This window comes from Phyllostomus discolor, chromosome 2 (assembly GCF_004126475.2).
Source record: "Phyllostomus discolor isolate MPI-MPIP mPhyDis1 chromosome 2, mPhyDis1.pri.v3, whole genome shotgun sequence".
Lineage (NCBI taxonomy): Eukaryota > Metazoa > Chordata > Mammalia > Chiroptera > Phyllostomidae > Phyllostomus > Phyllostomus discolor.
In genome coordinates, this window is record NC_040904.2 from 99,317,385 (window position 1) to 99,338,631 (window position 21,247).

The window sequence follows — 21,247 nt, forward strand, 5'->3', positions numbered from 1 at the left end:
GGAAAAAAAAAAAACAAAACAAAAGAGGAGATAAACCTGCATCTGACTAAATCAATGAGCTACAGAGAAAACACACAGAAATGTTGCTGACACATAATCAAGGCACTCTCTGTTAAAATTAGAATATGCCTGAGCACTAAACCTATCTGGAAGAAGGTACTGGCCAAAAGTTTGAGAATAAGCATTAGTAAGATTTACTTCCATCCTTCATTAACTTAAATACAAGTTTTCCCAAACTACTCTGACAATATGTGACTGCAGAAATTGAGGGTGATGGTGTCAGAGAAAAAAGAATATGACTACAGTTTGTGTGTCTGCATGTGTTAGCACTCCTAACTGTAAGCAAACAATCTACCCAGTTGTTTATAAGACAAGGGCAGATATGATCTACCCAAATGCTAGTAGAAACAGGATTTAACGGTCATCTCTGTAAACTCTCACTGCTTTTACTAAAAATAAGAATGTCTTAATTCTATCTTGTTTTTAACTCAGTAAGGTTGTTATATTGTTATGTTTAAAAAATGTATTTTCTTCATTATGCTACTACAGTTGTCCCAATTTCCCCCCCTTTGCCCACCTCCATCTGGCACACCCACTGCCTCCAGCCATCACGCCCTTAGTTAATGTCCACAGGTCATACATGTAAGTTCTTTGGCTCCTTCATTTCCTATACTATTCATAACATCCTCCTGTCTATTTTGTACCTACCATTTATGTTTCTTACTCCCTGTGCTTCCCAGCACCTATTCTTTCCTTTCCCCTTCCCAGTTAATAACCCTCCAAATGATCCCTTTATCTATGAGTCTGTTCCTGTTCTGGTTGTTCAGTAAGTTTATTTTTTAAGATTCAGTTGCTGACAGTTGTAAATTTGTTGTCATTTTAATGTTCATAGTTTTGATCTTTTTCTTAAATAAGTCCCCTTAACATTTCATGTAATAATGGCTTGATGATGATGAACTCCTTTAGCTTTACCTGGTCTGGGAAGCATTTTATCTGATCTTTAATTAAAAATGATAGCTTTGCTGGATAGAGTAATCTAGGTTGTAGGTCCCGGCTTTTCATTACTTTGAATACTTCTTGCCAGTCCCTTCTAGCCTGCAAAGTTTCTTTGAGAAATCAGCTGCAAGTCTTATGAAAACTCTTTTGTAGGTAACTCTCTTCTTTTCTCTTGCTATTTTTAAGATTCTCTCTTTATTTTTACCTTTGGCATTTTAATTATGATGTGTCTTGGTGTGCTCCTCTTTGGGTCCAACTTGTTTGGGATTCGCTGTGCTTCCTGAACTTGTATGTCCATTTCCTTTGCCAAATTAGGGAAGTTTTTTTTTTCATTATTTTTTCAAATAAGTTTTAAATTTCTTGCTCTTCCTCTTTTCCTTCTAGCATCCCTATGATTTGGATGTCGGTATGTTTGGAGATTGTCCCAGAGGCACCTTATACTATCCTTGTTTTTTCAAATTCATTCTTCTTGCTGTTCTGGTTGAATGCTTATTTCTTATGTTCCAAATCGTTGATTTGAATTTTGGCTTCATCTCCTGTACTGTTGGTTCCCCACAGACTTTTATTTTACTTAGGGTAAACTTAATTTCTTCCTGTGTCTTTTTTTGTTTTATTGCCATACTCAATGAGTTCTTTGAGAATCCTGATCACCAATGTTTTGAACTCTACATCTGATAGGTTGGCTATATTCATTTCGTTTAATTCTTTTTCTGGAAATTTGTTCTGTTCTTTCATTTGGGCCATATTTCCTTGTCTCCTCAATTTGGCAGCCTCACTGTGTTTGTTTCTATGTATTAGGTAGAGCTGATTTGACTCCCTGTCTTAGTAGCTGTAAATTCTGTGGGGCGGAGCCTTAGGTAATTGCCAGGGTGGGGCAATCTGTTTCACTGCTTTTTGGCTCTCTGTCAGCAGAGGTGATTTGGTATGCTGCCACCTGGCTTCTGAAGGTTTGCCTGGAACTCGCTCTATGTGACTGGTCCCCTTCCAGCTGTTGCCCTGTTTCTGAATCCCAGAGTGGTTGGGTTTGCGCACATTTTAAGTTTGTGGAGGACCTTTAAGTGGAGTCTCCTGAATATCCAGCGATTTCTTATGCTGCCCCTACCCCCACTGGTTTTTACAGCCAAAAGTTATGGAGATTTATTTTCATGGAGCTGAAACCCTTGACTGTATGGTCAGGCCTGGGGCTGGGACTGCTCACTCCCATGGTATCCCTCCTGATTTTTATCTACTACATGTGAATGTGGGACTGCCTGTTTCACTGCTGCTGCCTCTCTGCACCATACCATGTCTCCGTGCTCCTCTGCCCCTCCTACCCATCTGGATAAATGTGGCTTCTTTAAATCCTTGGCTGTCAGACTTCTATACAGCTCAATTTCTGACAGCTCTGGGTGTTATTTGTTTTGAGGTCTAGTTGTAATTCTTTCTGTGGTTTCACAAGGAGGTGAAACGTGTTTACCTATGCCTCCATCTTGACCAGCTCAGATCGTTACTTTTTAAAATTTTGAAATAGGCTTTTTACCTGAATGTGGAAAGTTTCTCATGGTCACCTGTATATAGACTGGTTTTCTTAAAGAATCAAATTTTTTATATGAGCCTTAAAGATAATCTTAAGATGATATTGAGTGGATCTAATGATATAAACAGATAGCAAGGAGTGGTGGTGAACTTGTACATATAAGCACCTGATATTAACTTTAGGTAATGTGACTGTTCTCCCAACATTTAACCAGTAAGTGTTCATTTTCACTTTAATAAATGTCATAATTTAAAGACCATACTAGCACAGAAGGACAATATCCCCTAAGCTACAAGCATACATTTTGGAAATTCATAGATATGGCATAGAATTAAAAAAATTAGTAAATAGTTTTTTAAAAAATCCTTACAAGAGATATGCTTACTGATTTCAGGGAGAGTAGAAAGGCGGGGGTATGAAGAGAGAAAGACAGAAAGATAGATAGACTCTCTCTCTATATATAGAGAGAGAAGCATTCCATATATGCCCCAACTGGGGATCAAACCTGTAACTTTTTGGTGTGTGGGATGATGCTCCAACTAAGTGAACCACCCAGCCAGTGCCCAGTATTTTTTTATAATTAAAATAAAATTCACATAAAATTAACCATTTTAAAGTATATAATTTAGTGGCATTTAGTGCATTCACAATCTTATATGACCATTAATTAACCCTCTATCTAGTTTTAAAACACTTCATTACTCCAAAAGGAAACATCTAATAGTTCCCATTTGTCACTCCCTGCAGCCACTAGCAAGGGAGTCAATGTTTTAATGTAGTAGTTTAAAATGCTTTCTGGTGCAAAGCCCCACCAGTACTGAGTTACTCAACTTGGTACCTAAATAACACCCAACTCAACAAGAAAAAACAAGCTGATGCCAGTATTTATAAAAAATGAATAGGTGAAAAAAATTATCTTTTTTTTTCCTTAAAGACTTAGGTCAACTCATTAAATAACAGTCTTCCCTGGGAAGACAGTTGGAAAACCACTGCCCTAGTGATCAGGTTCAAAGAGATGCTGTTTCCTCATCATCAGCTTTAGTAGCTGTTTTGGTTTTCACTGAGGAGCAGGGAAATCCTATGCTGTTTTTATTTCAAGTCAGGTCAATTTTAATCACAATCTTACACCTAGAAAAGCAGGAGAATCCCAGTTGCCATGGCTGAGGACTTACGGTTCTAGGAATAAAAATGAACACAGGATGTGGTAGTTATTCTCAGTAACCTTAAAAGAAAGTCAGATTTACCATCCCCACAAAGATAAAAATCTGCTAAAATAAAAAGGCTTCTTTAAAATCCATCCATTCATTGAACAATAGTGAACATGAAACAGTGTGTTAGGTCCCAAGATACAGAGAGAGAAAACATTAACTGTCTTTGTCTGATCAACAGAAATAGAAAATGGAAAGACAACTAGATAAATAAGCTGGCAAGAAAGGCATTCAACCTACTGAGGATACAGGCACTTTCAAATTAAAAGATCTCTATGACTAAGGGGCCAATAAAATATTTTTGACAAAGCTACTTTTAAGATAATCTTTAATATAAACTGAATATCAGGGTCTGTGGTCACTTTACTCATGGTCCATGCTGCCCATCTGCTCTCATTTCTTAACTCTCTTTTACCCAATCACCTATCTTTCTGTGTATCTGTATGCCTAGTTCCGAAGTCATGGTGGTTTGTGTCTTATCCTGGGAAAGGGTATATACACACACAGAGCAGGGGGGTTGGGCAGGGGGAGAAAGTGCAACCATTTTTCCCTGGGTAGTTAACAGTCATTTGGTCTTTGGAAGGGAAACAGTAGTAACTAACGAAGGGAAAGAAGGGGAAAAGTGAAGAAAATCAGAGGCACAAAAAGGAGAAGCTATGAAATCCTGGAGGTTCTGCCACATCCAAAGACAAATGGGGAGAATATAAGTCAAGTCCACAAAACAATCAGAAAGACTAGGTTTTTAACCTAGAGTTGCCAGTAAATGGCCTTTCTGGGAGGAGTGGGGGATATTTCTGCGAACTTTTTTGAACCAAACATCCTAAAGGTCAAGGAATTCTAAACTGGACAATCACTCATAGTTCTATATCCCTCCAACCTCTACCTGCTGTCCTCTTCTCTTCTTTAATTATAGGCATTCTTAAGGTCTACTGCTTTCCATCTTTTAGCTCTTCCCTACTTCAGACACCTGGTTAAGTGCCATAGCCTTTGTCTCTGTGAATGAGGAAGCCCTCTTGTATTCTTGTTATAGTCCTGTTCTCTATACTGCAAGTCTGTCTCTTTTGTTGGGACAGATTATGGGCACTTCTGTGGGGCTGTCACAACGAGTATGAGATGTTTGTGTTTGTTTTTCACTTGTAATAATTAGTATCTACTCTCAAGCTCCCTGTCTATCTATAGCAATAAATAGTAAGAAAACTGAGGCAATGAGTATGGACACAAATTGCAGTGAAAGAATATAAAAAAGGATGACATTCTGGAGGACAGAAACAAGATAGCAGTAGAAGCTTTCAAGATCAGGAGAGTGAATGTATTCTTAAATACAGAAAATAGGGGGTATAGAAGAGATTAAAAATAAAAAGTAATATAGTACTCATTTACTAAATATGTATGCTAGGATTCAGAGTAGAAAGGTCCATAATATTGATATAGGGCTAGCTTTGGAGAAGAAGCAGAATTCTTGGGAAGAATAAGAGACAGACTGTTACCTCAGAGACATGATTCAAAACAACATTGGCCATTGGTTCCAGAAGGTTGTAGAAAAATTAACGTATGATAAAGATTTCTTCAAACAATTGAACATGCTATGAAACTATTCATCAGAAAACCACTTAGTAGTTTATTAGGAAATATTAAGAATGTTTTGGTGGTGTATCAATCATTGTATGCTCCATAACTAAACACTTTAATACATGCACATAATTTAAAGAAAAGCAAAATAAATGAAAAAAATATGTATTTATAAAACAACCAACATAGATATCGATCACCAAAAGGTTAACCAAATTCATTTAACTACATTTTGCTGTACTGCTGTTTATACTGCACACTACAGAATAAAAATTTCCATAAAAAACACTAAACTTAATGATACCTAACCACCTGACAACACCTGAAGTTTCCCTTAATCTAAAATATCTATTCTTCCAAATATAAGATTCCCAAAATTAATGATAAAAAGAAGAAGGTAAGAAACTTTCCTAGTTTTTTTTTTTCCTGGACTGGGGAGGATATATGTTACTTATACCTGTGTAGTTTGAAAGCTGAAGATAAATTTGAGAGCAACAATCAATGTGTTAACCAGAGGAAAGAAATAACCCCTTTGCTGACTAGGTCTACTCTTACAGTGCTATAATAAAATACATAGAAGGGAATCTATGTTAACTTTGAGGGAGCTCAACCTGAAGAAACCCCAAATAAAGATCTCCTTTAGAAAGGAGACACTAAAAAAGGTGGATTCTTTTTGTGTGTATCAGTCTTTTTATGTATATGTTAAAATTTACAGTGGTTGTCTACCACTTAAGCTTTTCTTTCTCCCCCTTCAAAAAGGTTTAAATGATTTAACAATGGTGTGCTCATTTCACTTGTGTACCTTTTTGAACTGTAATTCAAATACTAAGTTGATGCATCTTGATCTCACCCATTACTGAATTTTTTTTAGATAAACAAGTAACCTCCTCATTACTGCTTCGTTCCTCTCTTAAAGTGCCTAGGAAAATCCCTGGCCAAGTTCCAAATGTTGACTATATCTTCTATACTCATTCAGAAAATTAAATACTAATTAGAAGATCAGACAAACAGTAAACAAATAATTACAAGGCTTACTCCTGCTTCTTGGTGATACTGGCAGTGTTTCACAAGAGGACAACATGATTATCTTAGAAGTGCCCAAGGGAACATCACAACTTATACCAGTCACCTAAAAATGTCTGAATGTGTTTGGTGCTCTACATCTACAGTGGTGATATATTTTAAAAGTTATACCTGGAAAAATGTTAGTATTTTAAAAATTCTGGTGATTAGAAAGAATTAGCTTTATAACCTAAAAATGTTATACTCAGAATTTCACTCTTGATGAAGTTGAATAAGTGAAGCATTACAATGAGTTCTTTTTATCCTACTAATATTAACTTTTTGAGCATTTAAAAATAAAACTGCTAATATTTTGAATTCAGGGGGAATCAGTCTGTGTTTTTCTGTGTCCACTTTATATCATAATTTTACATATCTCACCCTAGCATGGTCTATGTTTTTAGCTTTATTTCCTACTTTTCTTTTCTTTCTGGAGTCAGTTCATTTTTATAATCAGAATTTTGTAGTTGAAAGTATTCCTGAATATTCCTTTACTCCTACACTACCTTATTTTTTTTAAATGAGGAAACTTTGAGATAATACCTTGGCCAAGGTCCAAGGCAGAATGGGAACTAATTTTCATATGCAGTACTTGTTGGGGAAGATCAGAAAGAAGACATGACCAGAAGTTGGATCCTTGAGCTGAACCCAAGCAACTGGAGGATTCTCATCTACTCCCTTCCTTGTGCCTTGGAATGTAAGCTGTTTGGTTTTTCTGTTCCCAGAAGCTGCTCCAAAGATACAGCTTTGAGATAGAAATAAGGAGTTGAGACTATCTGGACTGAGTACATGACTGGCCCCAGTTAAAGCTCCCTAGGTACATGACTAAACCTAGTTAGGACCGCTATAAAACCTCTTAAGATTAGGCAGGCAGGTACTGAGATCTGCTTGTTTGCCACCCACGACAAGCCTGTAACTTCTCTTGTTTATTTAACCTGCCAGCTATGAATCTGGAATGTCTGCCTTTTTCTTTGATCTTGGTTTCTATTACATCTGGGAAACTCCTGAGGAGGTTGCAACCCAACAAATACAGCGTATTTTTATTGCCTTGGTTATTTATCATAAATTACCAGTGTTCTGGTCTTCCTGGAAATGTGTCTGTCCAAACTACACACAGAACTTTAAGTCAAGGTATTAGTTTTTTCTTGTTTGTTCCTGTATCATTCCACATTTTTCTCAGTAGCATGACCAAAGCAACAGAGTGAACTAAATAATCTCATGGAAAAATGACAATTAATTCTCATAAATAACTGATAATTTAGACCTTAAAATCTTGAGTATAGACAACATTATTTATTATTACTCTAGTCGCCTAAACTAAAACTTACGTGCCCCCTTTTAGTGCACTCATGACTTTTCTCAAGCTCTTCCTGCAATGAATTTTCATTGGTTTAACATTTCAATACCTAGAATACAGCTTGCTTACCTAGAAAATTTACTCTTCTAGATTATTCTTCTATGATTTGATTCATATCCTACATATAAATCAAGAGTTCCTATCTTATGTAAATTTATCCTTGCTACTGTAAATTATAATAAGATAGTCTACAAACCAAAAAGCCCTAAATCAAGGTTTATAGCAATTAGAGAATAGTATAAGAAGAAACTTTATCACTTCAGGTGCACTGGCAGTATTTATGTGAATCACTATTTTATAGCAGGAAAACTGTTTTAAAATTCATTGCTACAAAGATCATAGCACCTGCTAATCATCATATATAATGAGTTACATAAATAAGTAGTCTACTGCTTTCAAATGAAAAAGTATAACCCTTTGATGAACTGGGCTTCTAGAACTTGCTTTTGTTGCCTATCCTCAACTTGTTCTCAATCCTGTTTGCATCACTTTCTATTCTGTGACACATTCCTACACTCTGTTAAAAATCTAAAAAATCTGTTTCTCTGATCCTTTTGTGTTTCTTACTCTTCCTTTTCCTGTGCTTTTTTAAAAACTTGCTTTCTGGATCATCTTTCCTGTTTCACTATCTGCTTTCCTCATATCCAGAGACTTTTATCCCTGAAGTCCAAGTCATCCACATCTGCATGAGTTTACTTGTTGCTCTCTGGTTGCCCCAAATATCCTATTTTTACTCTCGTTTAAGCAGTTCTTCCCTCTTCTGGCCTAGCCAATAATCCACTCTTCTTCCTTATTTGTCTTCAAAGCTACCTTTCTCTCAGATAACCCAGCTAAGTGGTATAGAAGTAAACTCTTCAAACTAAATCATATTAATTTAAATAGTTAATACTTTTTACTGACCAACCACTGTCGTGTCCTATGCCCACAATACTCATTGAAATAATTTCACTTGGTAAAATTTCATGTCAATGAAATTGGGATGGGGAATGTTTCTGGTGGAATTAATTGGAGACACACCTCTAACCATACAAAAACACCTATTTCCCATGTATTCCAGCCTTGGAATATATAAGAAATTGGTAAATAAAAAGAAAAACTGATTCCTTTTGGGATTTCCTGATTCTACCTGCTTTCTAAGGCTTGATTCAGCTATGTCCAACCTTTGAAATCCAATGATCGGAGGAAAGGGGATGTGCCAAAGGTATAGTCCAGTTTCCAATGTCTGGATGCAGATAATACTGTCAGTCAAGGGGTCCTAGAAAACTGAAGCCCAGTGCCAAAAAAATGAAATGTCTGATAGTCTCCTAGGTTGTGGATCCAGGATGTCAGAAGGTTCTCAAAGTTTTCTGTCTCCTATCTGTTCAGCTCTCCTTGTCCTTTAGTTGATCACAGAAATACTTCTTTTGACTATATGAAAGTAATACTAATTACCATCTATGGCTAATTACTTGTGACAAAGTAACAAACATCAAATTGCAGTTATCATTGTTTTAAGCTTTTTACTTTAACATTATATTATTCAAGTTTTTACTCTTCATAATCATGTTCACATGATACATTTACCATACTAACTAAAAGAAGCCAGACACAACAGGTAATATATTACAGGACTCCATTTATATGAAGGGAATGATGAATCAAATGTAATTACAGTAGTCCCTCTTTATCCACAGGGATATGTTCTAAGACCCACAGTGGATGCCTGAAACTCAGGACAGTACTGAACCCAACATATATTTTTCCTATACATACATACCCATGATGCAATTTAATTTATAAATAAGGCACAGTAAGAACTTAACAACAGTAACTGACAATGAAATAGAACAATTATAATACACTGTAAAAAAAATACAACTGTAATACAACTGTAAAAAAAAAAGAGTTGTTGTTCCACTTATCTATGTATTAACTGGTTGATTCTTGTATGTTTCCTGAGTTTGCAGTTCCTGATATTGAACCCACAATCTTGGCATATTGGGATGATGCTCTAACCAACTGAGCTACACAGCTAGGGCTAAAATTTATTTTCTTAATAGTTCTAAAATTTGTATGACATGGAATTACAGAATCTTTGCTCTATAAGAGGCCAAGAAGAGTCTCCTAATATAAGCTGCCAAATTGAAGTAACCTTATCTACATTATTTGGCACTATCCAGATTTTTCCTAATAGAGAGATCAATATTTGAAAACAAATTCTTCTACTGTTTAAAAAAATATATCTACCCCCTTTTTTACAAAACAGTCTTTGAAGTATTTTTAGACAGCTTTTGGGAGTCCCTTAAGTCTTCATTTTTCCAGGCATTATATTCAATTATGCCTCTTTGTACACTCTACTTGCCATTCATTAATATTCTTCTTAAAATGGCATAGCCAGGACCCAACACAACATTCCAAATGATTTCTGATCATTTTTATTTTATGAATGTATAGTTTAAGACTACATCAGCATTATAGTAGTTATGTTATACTGACAGCCTAAGATGATAGAATACAGAATCATCCAAGTCTATTTTACCAGCAACTTAGGTCTTCCAAACCCACAGTTTAAATAATGTATTTCTCCACATTCAATTTAAATATGGGCTAAAAATTCACCTTAGAATTAAGAAAATATATCTATATCTTGGTCATAGAAAGCTCTCTGCCTCCTTTCTGCATTTTTGACTTGACAAAGCTGACTAATCAGTCAAGCAATCAACTATTTATTGCTTTTGTTTTTAACTTAAACAATTTTTTTTGGTACAGTTGTCTCCATTTTCCCTCCACCATTTTCCCCTGCCCTGTTTTTTGCTTATTTTACCTGTGGGAAGTTGTACTTTTTAACATTCAGTTTTGAAGAAAATCACATCATTAGAGGCAGTGTGGTTGATTAAATGAATCACTTAAAGTCTTAATCAGAGAGAAAAAAGAGTACTGAACACAAAAGTGGTGAAGGAATAATGACCATCCCAGAATTTTAGAAAGCAGCAATGTGCAAACTCGGTTTTCCTTTTAATGCTTTCTCGGCAGTAGCAATGGTGCCAAAGCCCAGAGAGGATGGGAATTTCTGTATCTATATTACTTATATTAAATTTTAAGAGTTATACCACTCCAGTTCTCCTGTTTGTAAGATAGCTGAACTTACAGAAATACAACCACCAATTTATTTCTAGGTTTAAAAAATTTGATATAAATTCTTGGGAAGCCAGAAATTTTATGTTCTAAGTTTCAGATACAAACCTGAAGGTTAAATTGTACATAAGTCATAAATCTTATTAGTGAAATCTTGATAATTTCTCTTATGCCAAGACTTATAATAATCTGCTAAAAATTAGAGAAGTTATGCCCATTTGAAACATTTTACCTACCACTATTTTGTTCAAAACCACACAAGTAGTGGCCTAGTAAGTGGTTAGAAAGGATCTTTCTCACCTGCATAAGTACTTACTATATTCATTTTTGTCTTACAAGACTTTAATAGACAATGTCACTTCATATCCATGTGTAGTTTTCTCAGAAATAGTAAAAATGCCAATTATTTGAAATTACCTTGAGTGGTGAAGTTGAAGAGTGCAGGTGTGTCTCGCCCATTTGGTAGTTTGACATTTGGGTCCCGTAATTCATCAAAAAATGAATGTGCACAAGCTTCCAGTGGTGTCAATCGGGCAGTTGGTGTGTACTCGAGCAGACGGCTACACAGTGCAATTGCCTCTGGTGGAGTTCGGGGTCGGAAGACCTGCAGTACAAAACAAGGAAAGGAACAGTTAATATTTTTAAAGAATCTTAGCAATTTATCCTCTGAGTACTGAGTTAATTCCCACAATGTACAAAAACATGGTTGCATTTGTGAAAGACACCTTCTAGGATGAAAAGAGTTAACTGTATATGATTCACTACACTGGGATGAACTAACTGTTAATTAAAGACTAGATGAGAAAAGCTCAGAGAAAAAACTAGGGGAAATGGGAGAAAATCTATATATGCTAATCATAAAGCAGAACAATCAAACATGCACACAAAATATGACAGGCACAAGAGAAAGGATGGATTCTTGGGGCCAACACAAGAAGAATATAAACAAAAATTTTAAGTTTTGACTGTGGTGGCAAAAGATAAAAATTTGCTTCTTTTGTGTGATTTTTAACAGAAAAACTGTTGATAATGGACATCACTGTTCCAATTTGGCAACCAATATCTTTTCAAAAAGAAAAGCTATTTACTCTATCTTTTCAATAAACAGAACCTATCATTATTTGAAGAAATTCTTGAATACCCAGAATTTGACAAAATGTCCAAAATTGTTTTCTCAAGTAGCTGTTTATCATGAACATGGCCAGATTATACTTATTTGTATGAATACTCTCGGGTTTTAATCAGAAAGAGAGAAATATAGTTTTCATTAGAGCCATTAACTCACAAAAGTCAACTGAATGAAGGCTATAGTGAAGCAAAATGCAAAAAAAAAAAAAGTTAATTTGCTTAACGGAGTAGAAAGTTTTCTATTTGTGTATGTTTTAAAATCCCTAATCAATACATAAAACTATGAAAATATACTTTGTTCTAAATTATGGACAAAGAATAAAAGCAGAAGGGGAAATAGAAATAAACATAAGCAGATGGACAGAAAGCCTTTGAAACTAAAAAAAGAAAAAAGATGTATCTCTTGATAGGAAGAACACAGAATCAAAGAGATGGTGTGGTTGTAGTAGCAGTGGTGGTGGAGATAGACAGACATATAAAAAGAAGCACATGTGCATTGAGGGAGGGAAAAAGACCCACAAGTGAGGAAAGGACATGTAGATTGTGACAAGGCATGAAGGAGCCTGGGAGGTTAAGGTTTCCTGAGAATGGCTCATATAAATCTGGGTATTCATCACTTAAACTGAAGGTAGGAGAACTCGTTAACTCTCTATAAGGTCAAAAACTGCTTTACCTTTTATTCTTTTCAGTGATCTGACTTGCCTCAGTCAAGAAAACCTAGCTTTATGTATTATTTGCAACATTTAGATCTTCCACTATTCTTCACCATCTTTTCCTCTCATGTTCCCTAGCCAGGTCCGTTATCAAACTAACACGTAAAAGAAAATAGTAGGAAAACAGAAATTTTTATTGAAAATATTAAGCACTACTGACATATTTTATCCTTGAGTACAGTTTGCATTTATTTGAGAGCATATGGATTTATTTTGCCAGCCAGTAAAAAAAAATTGCTTGTGTGCCAACATGGGAGGCACCTAAATAGAATTAAAAGTAGAAATAAATATCTCCTGCTAAGATTTGAATGTAGAGTAGCTAGACAGTGACTGTAGTTTAAATTTAAAAATTTTATGTTATGTTAAAAGATTGTATAAAGCTATTAATAAACCAGTATTGTAAACTTATCTCTGATTATTTAAAGAAGTCATCCATATCCTTTTAGTAACTTATAGGCTATGAGTGACCATCCATATTAGCACTATGACACATGTTAGCCTATTTTGCCAGGGACCTAATTCATGGAATCAAAGAGTTAAAAACAAAAACAACAAAGAATTCATTCCAAGAACCTACATTAAAATCAAGACTTAAACTCCCTTTAAAAAAAGTATGCATTTTTACTTTAAGCCTTTTAAAAGATTCTTGATGAGAAAAGCTTTGATTTAGTACCTTATAGATAAAGGTTAAGTGGAAACTTATGTGAGGTCAAAATCCAGTGTTTCCTAAAGTTCAGATTTCTGACCGTAATACAGGGTGTGGTAGCATGCAACTCCCAAAAACTATAGGCCAAACCAGAACACAGTTCTTCTCAATTATCTTTGTGTCTGAAGAAAAGTAAACTACTAAAATTTGACTTTTAATAAAGATATTTCTGCTGCTGCTTCATTATTTACTCATTTTAATTGCTTAATATTCATAACCTATGGTTTTGTGGACCTTTGTCAATATTTATTCTTGTAAAAACAATTTTTAACCCCCACAATTCCTAAACTTCAGTCCAGATGTCAATAAATCCCTGAGAAGACTGACAATCTAAATATACCACAAGCAAAACCTGTACCAGAGAGTGAATGAAGTCAGAAATCAGAGCTACCTACATTGTTTTTACTGTTATATTTTAAGAATGAGTGCTGTCTAGCCTTTCAAAAAGTTTTCCCCCTAGTTTTATAGACCTGCCCTGGAATTTTGGGAAAAAAAATTTAAGTACATACCCGCACTCCTGAGGTGAAATGTCCTGTTCCTGACGAATCCTAAAGATGATAATGCAGTGAAATAATCCAAACAGGGGAAGTCAATCCAAAAGAGAATAGTCCAGCAAGGAAAAATATATCCAATGTTATAAGAAATCCATGGTGTGGGGAGGGACATAGAAAATGTTTATACAGTTATAAACTTTAAACATCAGTCTCCACAGTAGCAAGTCCAAGTTTTAAAAATTATTTCTCCACAGTGTATGCAAAAAAATGTTTGATTGCGCAATGGTGAGGCACAGTAAAGAAACATTTTAATTTTAGTTTATTATGTTCCAATGCCAGTGCATTTATTAAAAAAATACAAAACCAAAAAAAGTTAAAATCAAAATGAAATCTAGAAGTAAAGTTCCCAAAGTAAAGTGTTTGGTCTTCTATGACCTGGATTCATCGTCCATTGATGGCTGGAAGGGGGCATTTAAGACAGCTTTTTAAAGATGTGAGTTCCCAATATGCTAATTTTTCTCTATTAACATATTCCAGTTACACAGTATAAACATTTTTCTGCTAAATTATTAGTATGAGAGGAAAGTAATAAATATATTTAATTTATATTACTATAGATTTCAAGCCAGATATTTTCAATTTGTGTGAGCTAAGAAGGATCAGGCCACCGCGGATTATTCTCCATTTTGGATTGACTTCCCTGCTAAAAGATATTTGCTGACATTCTCATTTTCTTAGGACTCTTCAGAAAATAGACATATCACCTCAGGAGTGCGGGTATAAACTTATATTTTCTATTGTGGGCTTTGCCCCCTCATACCCTTGCACCCATTACTTAGGAAAATATAGAACATTCTTTCCTTTTTGGAAAAAATCACTGAAAAAAAATCCTGCATCTTTGAGCACTATAAATCCAACACAGTTCCATCTGCAAATATGCCCAATTCACCCACCAAAAGCTAAACAAAAATATATACAATATAAACAATACAACTAAGGGACTATCACAGTTATAGGTGACATGCATAGTGATGTACACCAACACCTAGGCACAACGGAGCCAAATATGCAAGGGAGGTAGGAGGGTCTATTATGTCTAGGCATTGAGAACAAACAATGGCAGAACTCACCAGTAGCTGTGAATTCCCTTGGCTATTCTGAGAGAATTTAACATTCTTTTAGGATAGTTTCCAGTGGGGGAATTAAATATTTTGCAAAAATAAATAATCCGCGGATTACTTTTAGTCTGCAGACTAAAATTTAGTACACGGATTAAAATCCGGCCCATCAGAATAGAAATCTCTCATGAACTAAAGCACAACCAGGTGGACAAATAGAAAACCAGACCAAAAAAACTGATCACAAAGTAAGACTCAACTGGGCCAACTAACAATTAGTGCGCAGACTAAATATGGCCAGCCAAGTATGTTAGCAAGGCCATGAAGAGCCCAAAACACTCCTGTAAAACTAAAAACAGAAGTAAATAAATAAAACAAAACAGAACAAAGCAAATAAATAAATAAATAAATAATCAAAAGAAAGAAAAGTAAAAGAAAAAAATGAAAAGAATCAAAACACTGACATGAACTTTCAAGTGATTCAACTACTACCTCACCTGTGCAGCAACATTTTCTTAAATTGAAACAAACTCTCATCACAAATTCTAGTCCATAGAAGAAAGTAACGGAAAAAATTAAGTTTTTCAAAAAGAAAGTCTCTGTGATATTAAATGCAAATGAGTCCTTCAATAAAGAATTATTCAAAACAAATTTGCATTTGGGTAACTCAAAAAATGATAGAAGCAATTTTCCCTTATATGTCCTACAACAGACTTTTGCTTTCAAATATCAAATTTCAACGTGGAGCTAACTGTTATGACTGAATCTTTAGCCCTTTAAAATTACCATTTATAAACAGTCATATATACTTTACCAAGGCCTATGGTCAATTCGCAGAGCATCAGCTCTCAAGAATTCTACTGCATTAACCAGCTGACCAGAGCAATGTAAAAATGCCTACCGGCAATAATTAATATAGGAAGAACACAGGACAAGTGCTGTGCCTGTTTCAAACAGCTACTGCTCCCCAGTTTTCATTGTGATAAATGTATAAACAGACAATGTTTCACTGGTTATACACAAAATACACAAGCACCCAATGTTAAAAACTGATCAACCTTGAACATTCCTAAAGAGCAATGCCAGGTACTGACTCTCAAATAATCTATTAATCATTTAAAATTATTTGCAATTTGTATACTGAAATAAGGATTAAAAGTGAGATTGCCATGGATATTTTTGATTAGTTAATTATGATGATTAACCAAGTTAACTAAGAAAAAAACCTGAAGTCTACTTAAGTGCTCAAGAAACACAAATACCCTTTCCTTAGCCAAACATTCAATAAATTTCTCTGTGCTAATTAAAAAGCATATTGAGTTTTCCCACATTCTACTACATGTAAGAAATATTATGCATGTTTTGATATCAGTATTTAACTATGCAATGTAATTTCTCCCTCTAACATCAACTGGTGAAATAGTATGAATTGTGAATTACTAAATGTCCACTTATCCAATTTAATCACTCATTGTTCATGAAATAGTTATATGATCTTCCTAAGACTACAGGAATATTTCCTTTTCATTCACACCTTGTAGGCTACAACAATTCTAACCTATATACACCTAACAAAATCCAAATCTTCCTTCAAGAGCCCACTTTCCTAGGTCCTTCTATCACCTTTTAGGAGGCTTCCATTTCCCCCCCATCACTCTTGCTGGAGACCTGTCTTATAATACCTACAGCATGTGAAACACCTTTGAACACATATGGCATACAATTAAGTATATGGTTATATATTAGTGTATATTATTCAGCAGTTGCTTCAACTGAGTCAGTCGTACCCCTTGCAAGCTTTTCAAGGGCAAGGACTATATATTTTACGTCTTTTGTATCCTTTATGGTATCTAGCACAACACTAGTTACATAGGTTATATGATTTTTTAAAGAACAAATAAATTAAAATTTATTCTTTCTTTTTTTGTAATATTCCTTTCATGTATGGATTACCCACCTCTCACCCCAGTGAGACTAGCCTCTAGCAAAGAAATGAGGACTAGCCAGTATAAATAGAAAAGTGAGGTAGTCTACTCACACAGGAAACAATGTTAGGAAAGTGAAAATACTACTTTATTCTAGCACTAATAAAGATGTAAGTAGAAAATTCAATAGAGAGCACAGTATATTCATGAGAAAAGTGATAATGAATAATAGAATGTACAGGGCAGAGGGGGTTAAGTAATAATATAGAAACTGATTCACCTAAGTAATAGAACAAAACAGGCAAGTGGCAATCTTAGACTCTAACAGATATCTCCAATATAGTTTTATGCTTTCTGGAATACACGAGAGTGAAATGAGTATGGCAGAGGGACCAGAGAGCTAGATGAAGTGGACCTGCAAAAAAGCATGTGAAGGCAGTTTTGTTTTGTGTTCTCCCTGCCTCATAACGGCATTTTTGATAATGCGTTCAACTACAGCTGGAACAGGTGAGCTAAGTGAAAAATCCTTCTCAAAAAAGGCTAAAAAATTATAAAACTATGAAGTCTTTAAAAATAAGTATCATTGTAAGTACCATAAATACCAATTGTTCAGTCTAGTCTGATTTCTTTGAAAGCTGAAATGACCTCAGAATTCAATTTTCTGCTTAGTCTGTTTAGCTAGTTGGAAATGCCAGTATTCATTCATGTTGAAATGAGTGGATAATGTTCTAAGAAAACAAGTATGTAAGGACTGATTTTTGTGGATAATGCATTATGGGATACTTCACAAGAATGTTCTATGGCCCCACATATCCTACAGGCACTTAATTATTAAGTAAGCTACTATGTATGCCAAGAACTTATCAATATTTTTAGGTAATTGGTGTACATTTTGCTATTACCATTATGAAAGAGAAACCAGGAATTGCTATAATATATATGGTATGTCTTGATAGGTATTTTCAGGAATTATGTGGTAAGAATAATCATGGAGAGCACAGACAATCAGAAAATATTTCACGGGAGAAGGGAGACTGCAGGTCTTAAGAAAAGGTTAAAACTTAGTACGTAGAGAAGGAAAACATTCTAAGTGTGAAAAAAAAAGACACTGGCAAGAGGCAGAAATGAATGTGGCTTCTCTGGGGTCCAATCAGGAGATAAATTTGATTAGAACAAAAAATTCAGCATTGACTGCATGGTCCTTTCAAATGAACTACAAGCTAACATATTAACTAAGTGAAATGTAACATAATTAATTGGAAACGTAACGTAATCCAATTGAAAGAGATCAGGACCCTTGGGATTCTAATCTACTTTCTTGTACTATACAGTTATATCATTTATGAATTTAATTAATCTGAAATAATATATAAACACCTGTGTTACCTGACTCCATAGGAGTATCTACTACTGGGAAAATGGGAGACTACTTGTCTTAAATAACTTTAGACAAAAGGGTTAGCAGAAGTGGGTACTTAAAACGAGGGAAAAACTATTATTACAATATAACCTTATTAGAAATTCCTAACCTACCCTAAATATTAATTTTTAAATGTACTGCCTAACTATATACAGGCATTTAAGGGTAGAGGAACTGAAGAAATTGGGAAACAGACTGGGTTCTATCAACTTGATGCTTCAGGGAAGGTTAGGAATAGGACAAGAACTAAATATTTCATTTTTTTTTTGAAAGAAAAGGCAGAAATGATTAGCAACAGAATAAATGTACACTTGTCACCCCAACTGAGACACTTGAGTGAAGGGGCATGCAATTAATAATTACACTGGATAAGCATAAATTGGAACATATGATCACTCTTGTCATTATATGTATATTATGTCAAAGTTTCCTAAAGGCAATGAGGAATCAGAGAAGAATTTTAAATAGGAGTGACAGTACCACAAGTGCTTTTAAGAAAGCTAACTTTTTTCAGCAAGGAAAATGTGAAACTGATGGAGAGAACTGGTTAGGAGATAGGTTGTTTTAACAATTAACATAAAGTCAGGGCAGTGGAAATAGAGAGGACAAATTACAGAATTATATTGGAGGCAGAATCTTCACATTATTAAGAGCTAAAATGAAATAATCCTTAATATGCATACTTTAACTATATTTTCAAACTCAGAGAAAAAACACAAAGCAGCTGTTACCTTACCTTAACAAAAGAAAAAACCTGAAGCACAAAGAGTAGAAGCAGTGCTTAAACTAGATCCTCACTTCATTCCTAATAGACTATCATTTAACCACACCTCCATGTTTCAAATGCAGAATTTAGGTTCCCTGTTTTCTTTCAAATAATTTCCATCTCTTAAATCTCAATCTACTTTCCTATCACTTCCTTTTGCTTCTGATCTGGCTTTTATTCTTTGATGTGTACAGCATACACCAATGCAGAGGTCTTCACCTTTCTCACCTCCATTCCCAAGAATGGTCCTTGTTTCAAAACACTAGCACCTATTTTCCTTCCTATTCCGTACTTAAACCATAAATACTTTATCAATGAATTAGGTTGCTCTGGCTATTAAGTAATACTCAAGGGCAACTTGTTGGATTTCTAAATTCTTAAGATTCCTGCTGTACACCACCACTGGGATCATGTCATGGTCTTGTTCTTTTGTTTGTTATCTTTCCAACATATCTGAATCCCTCACCTTAGTGTTTCCATATAAGGCACTTTTCTCTCTTGATCATTAAGTTGACCTACTTTTTGAGAACATCAGCTCTGAATCCTGGTGATACAGCCATACTACACTGAAGCACAGGAAACCAGGATGCACACAGCTTCAGGAAATGGAGCTAAAGTGTATTTTAACAGAAGACCGCAAAATAAAGGCAAAGCAGCTTTTGTTTCCAAGCTGTTTAGCACCCTCTAAGGGCAAGAAGCTCTTCTCTGTAGGTAACATTAATGTATTAAAAGAATAATAATAACTCCATGGCTGCCTAGCATAAGAGAGCTTTTCTTAAGTTGGTGTCCACTATCATAATGAAGGCTAGAGGTGAAATTTTCATATTATAATAACCAATTTTTTAAAATCAATTTAAGTATACACTAGATCGTCTAGATTCATCCAGAAGACAGAGTAGTATCATGAAATTTCTGTGTCTGAACTTGGTTTTGTGTTTACAACCATGGTAACACCAACCTAGTTGTGTGCGCTAATGAGAAATTAACATAAGTATCCTTATTACATAATAAATGCATTTGTACCAAGTGAAACCAAATTATGTCAAGGCACACTACACACTACATAAATGAAGAGTTCACAGTAGTTTGAACAGACAAAATAGGTGAGGGAATAGAAACAAAAGTAAATAAAAGGGCTTTATTTAGATTATTCAAATTTGAAAAACATTACTGTAAGATACAGAAACATTAGGAACCCACAAGAGCAAAGGAAAGTGTAAAGCATACAAAGGCTTCTGTTGGCTGCATTTTAATTAGAACCAGTCATTCTTCACATTCCATCCTGGCTACTACTTGAATTGAAAAGATATAATCCAGGGGAAAAAGTGCAGAATATGACAAATACTAACATTGGTGGCAGCCTTGATTAAAAAAAAAATGAGGACAGGACTGAAAAATAAGATTTCATAACCTCAATTTCAGTATTATATTGCTTAGAAATCCTGTATTAAGAGTAACATCTGAATACTTAGATGAGAACTTTCTTCATAAAAATATCATGCTTATTGAAGAATATATGAAAATGCAGAACAAAGAAAAATTCACCCACACTCTTCTTAGCTAAACTACTATTAGCATTTTGGAATATGTCCCTGTATTTACTCAACAGACAGATTCTCTTTGTTTTCTTCAACATGGCTGAAACCAAAGTACAGTACAAACCACTTATAAGCACTTTAACTTGGAATAATTTCACTGGATTGAACTCACCCTCTAAATCTAAATAAATAACCTGGGATTCTGTGAGTTTAGAGCCAGGTGAGAGACCCTAAATATCTTCTGACCCAGATTTAAAATATACTTTAAGTACAAAAACCAAGGAATGGTTCATGTTAGAATATTTAGTGTTTGTTATATCAAGTTAGTAAGGAGGGAAAGGGCAACATCTTGGTCAGCGAAAGCTAAAGCTTATAGTTCTGGCACTAAAATACTATTGAAGTCTTTGATTCTAAATAACATATAGATAATTAGTAATACGAGGATTTTTGAAATGAAGAGAGATAATACAATTATGAGAACTTTAAGGAAAGTAATTAGAATTATTATACAATTTAGAAAGAGAAACACTTTCAATCTGTGAATGTAAATTATATCAACTATAGCATTAAATTACTTCATCTCATTATAAAATATTTGAAACTAATTAAATGAACTT

At 34.6% G+C, this 21,247-nt stretch overlaps 1 protein-coding gene across 3 annotated transcripts in view; it reads right to left on the minus strand.

The window, feature by feature from the left end:
• Positions 1-21,247, minus strand: part of GSK3B (glycogen synthase kinase 3 beta) — a 225,783-nt gene that overhangs the window by 16,850 nt on the left and 187,686 nt on the right. For 2 of the 3 annotated variants that reach the window (XM_028504612.2, XM_036018141.1), the window contains 2 exons: positions 13,879-13,917; positions 11,240-11,426 (listed from right to left, as the gene is read on the minus strand). In XM_028504612.2, the coding sequence (XP_028360413.1) occupies positions 11,240-11,426; positions 13,879-13,917 (226 nt within the window). The remainder of the gene's footprint in view (positions 1-11,239; positions 11,427-13,878; positions 13,918-21,247) is intronic. The other variant, XM_028504613.2, reaches the window with a different exon arrangement.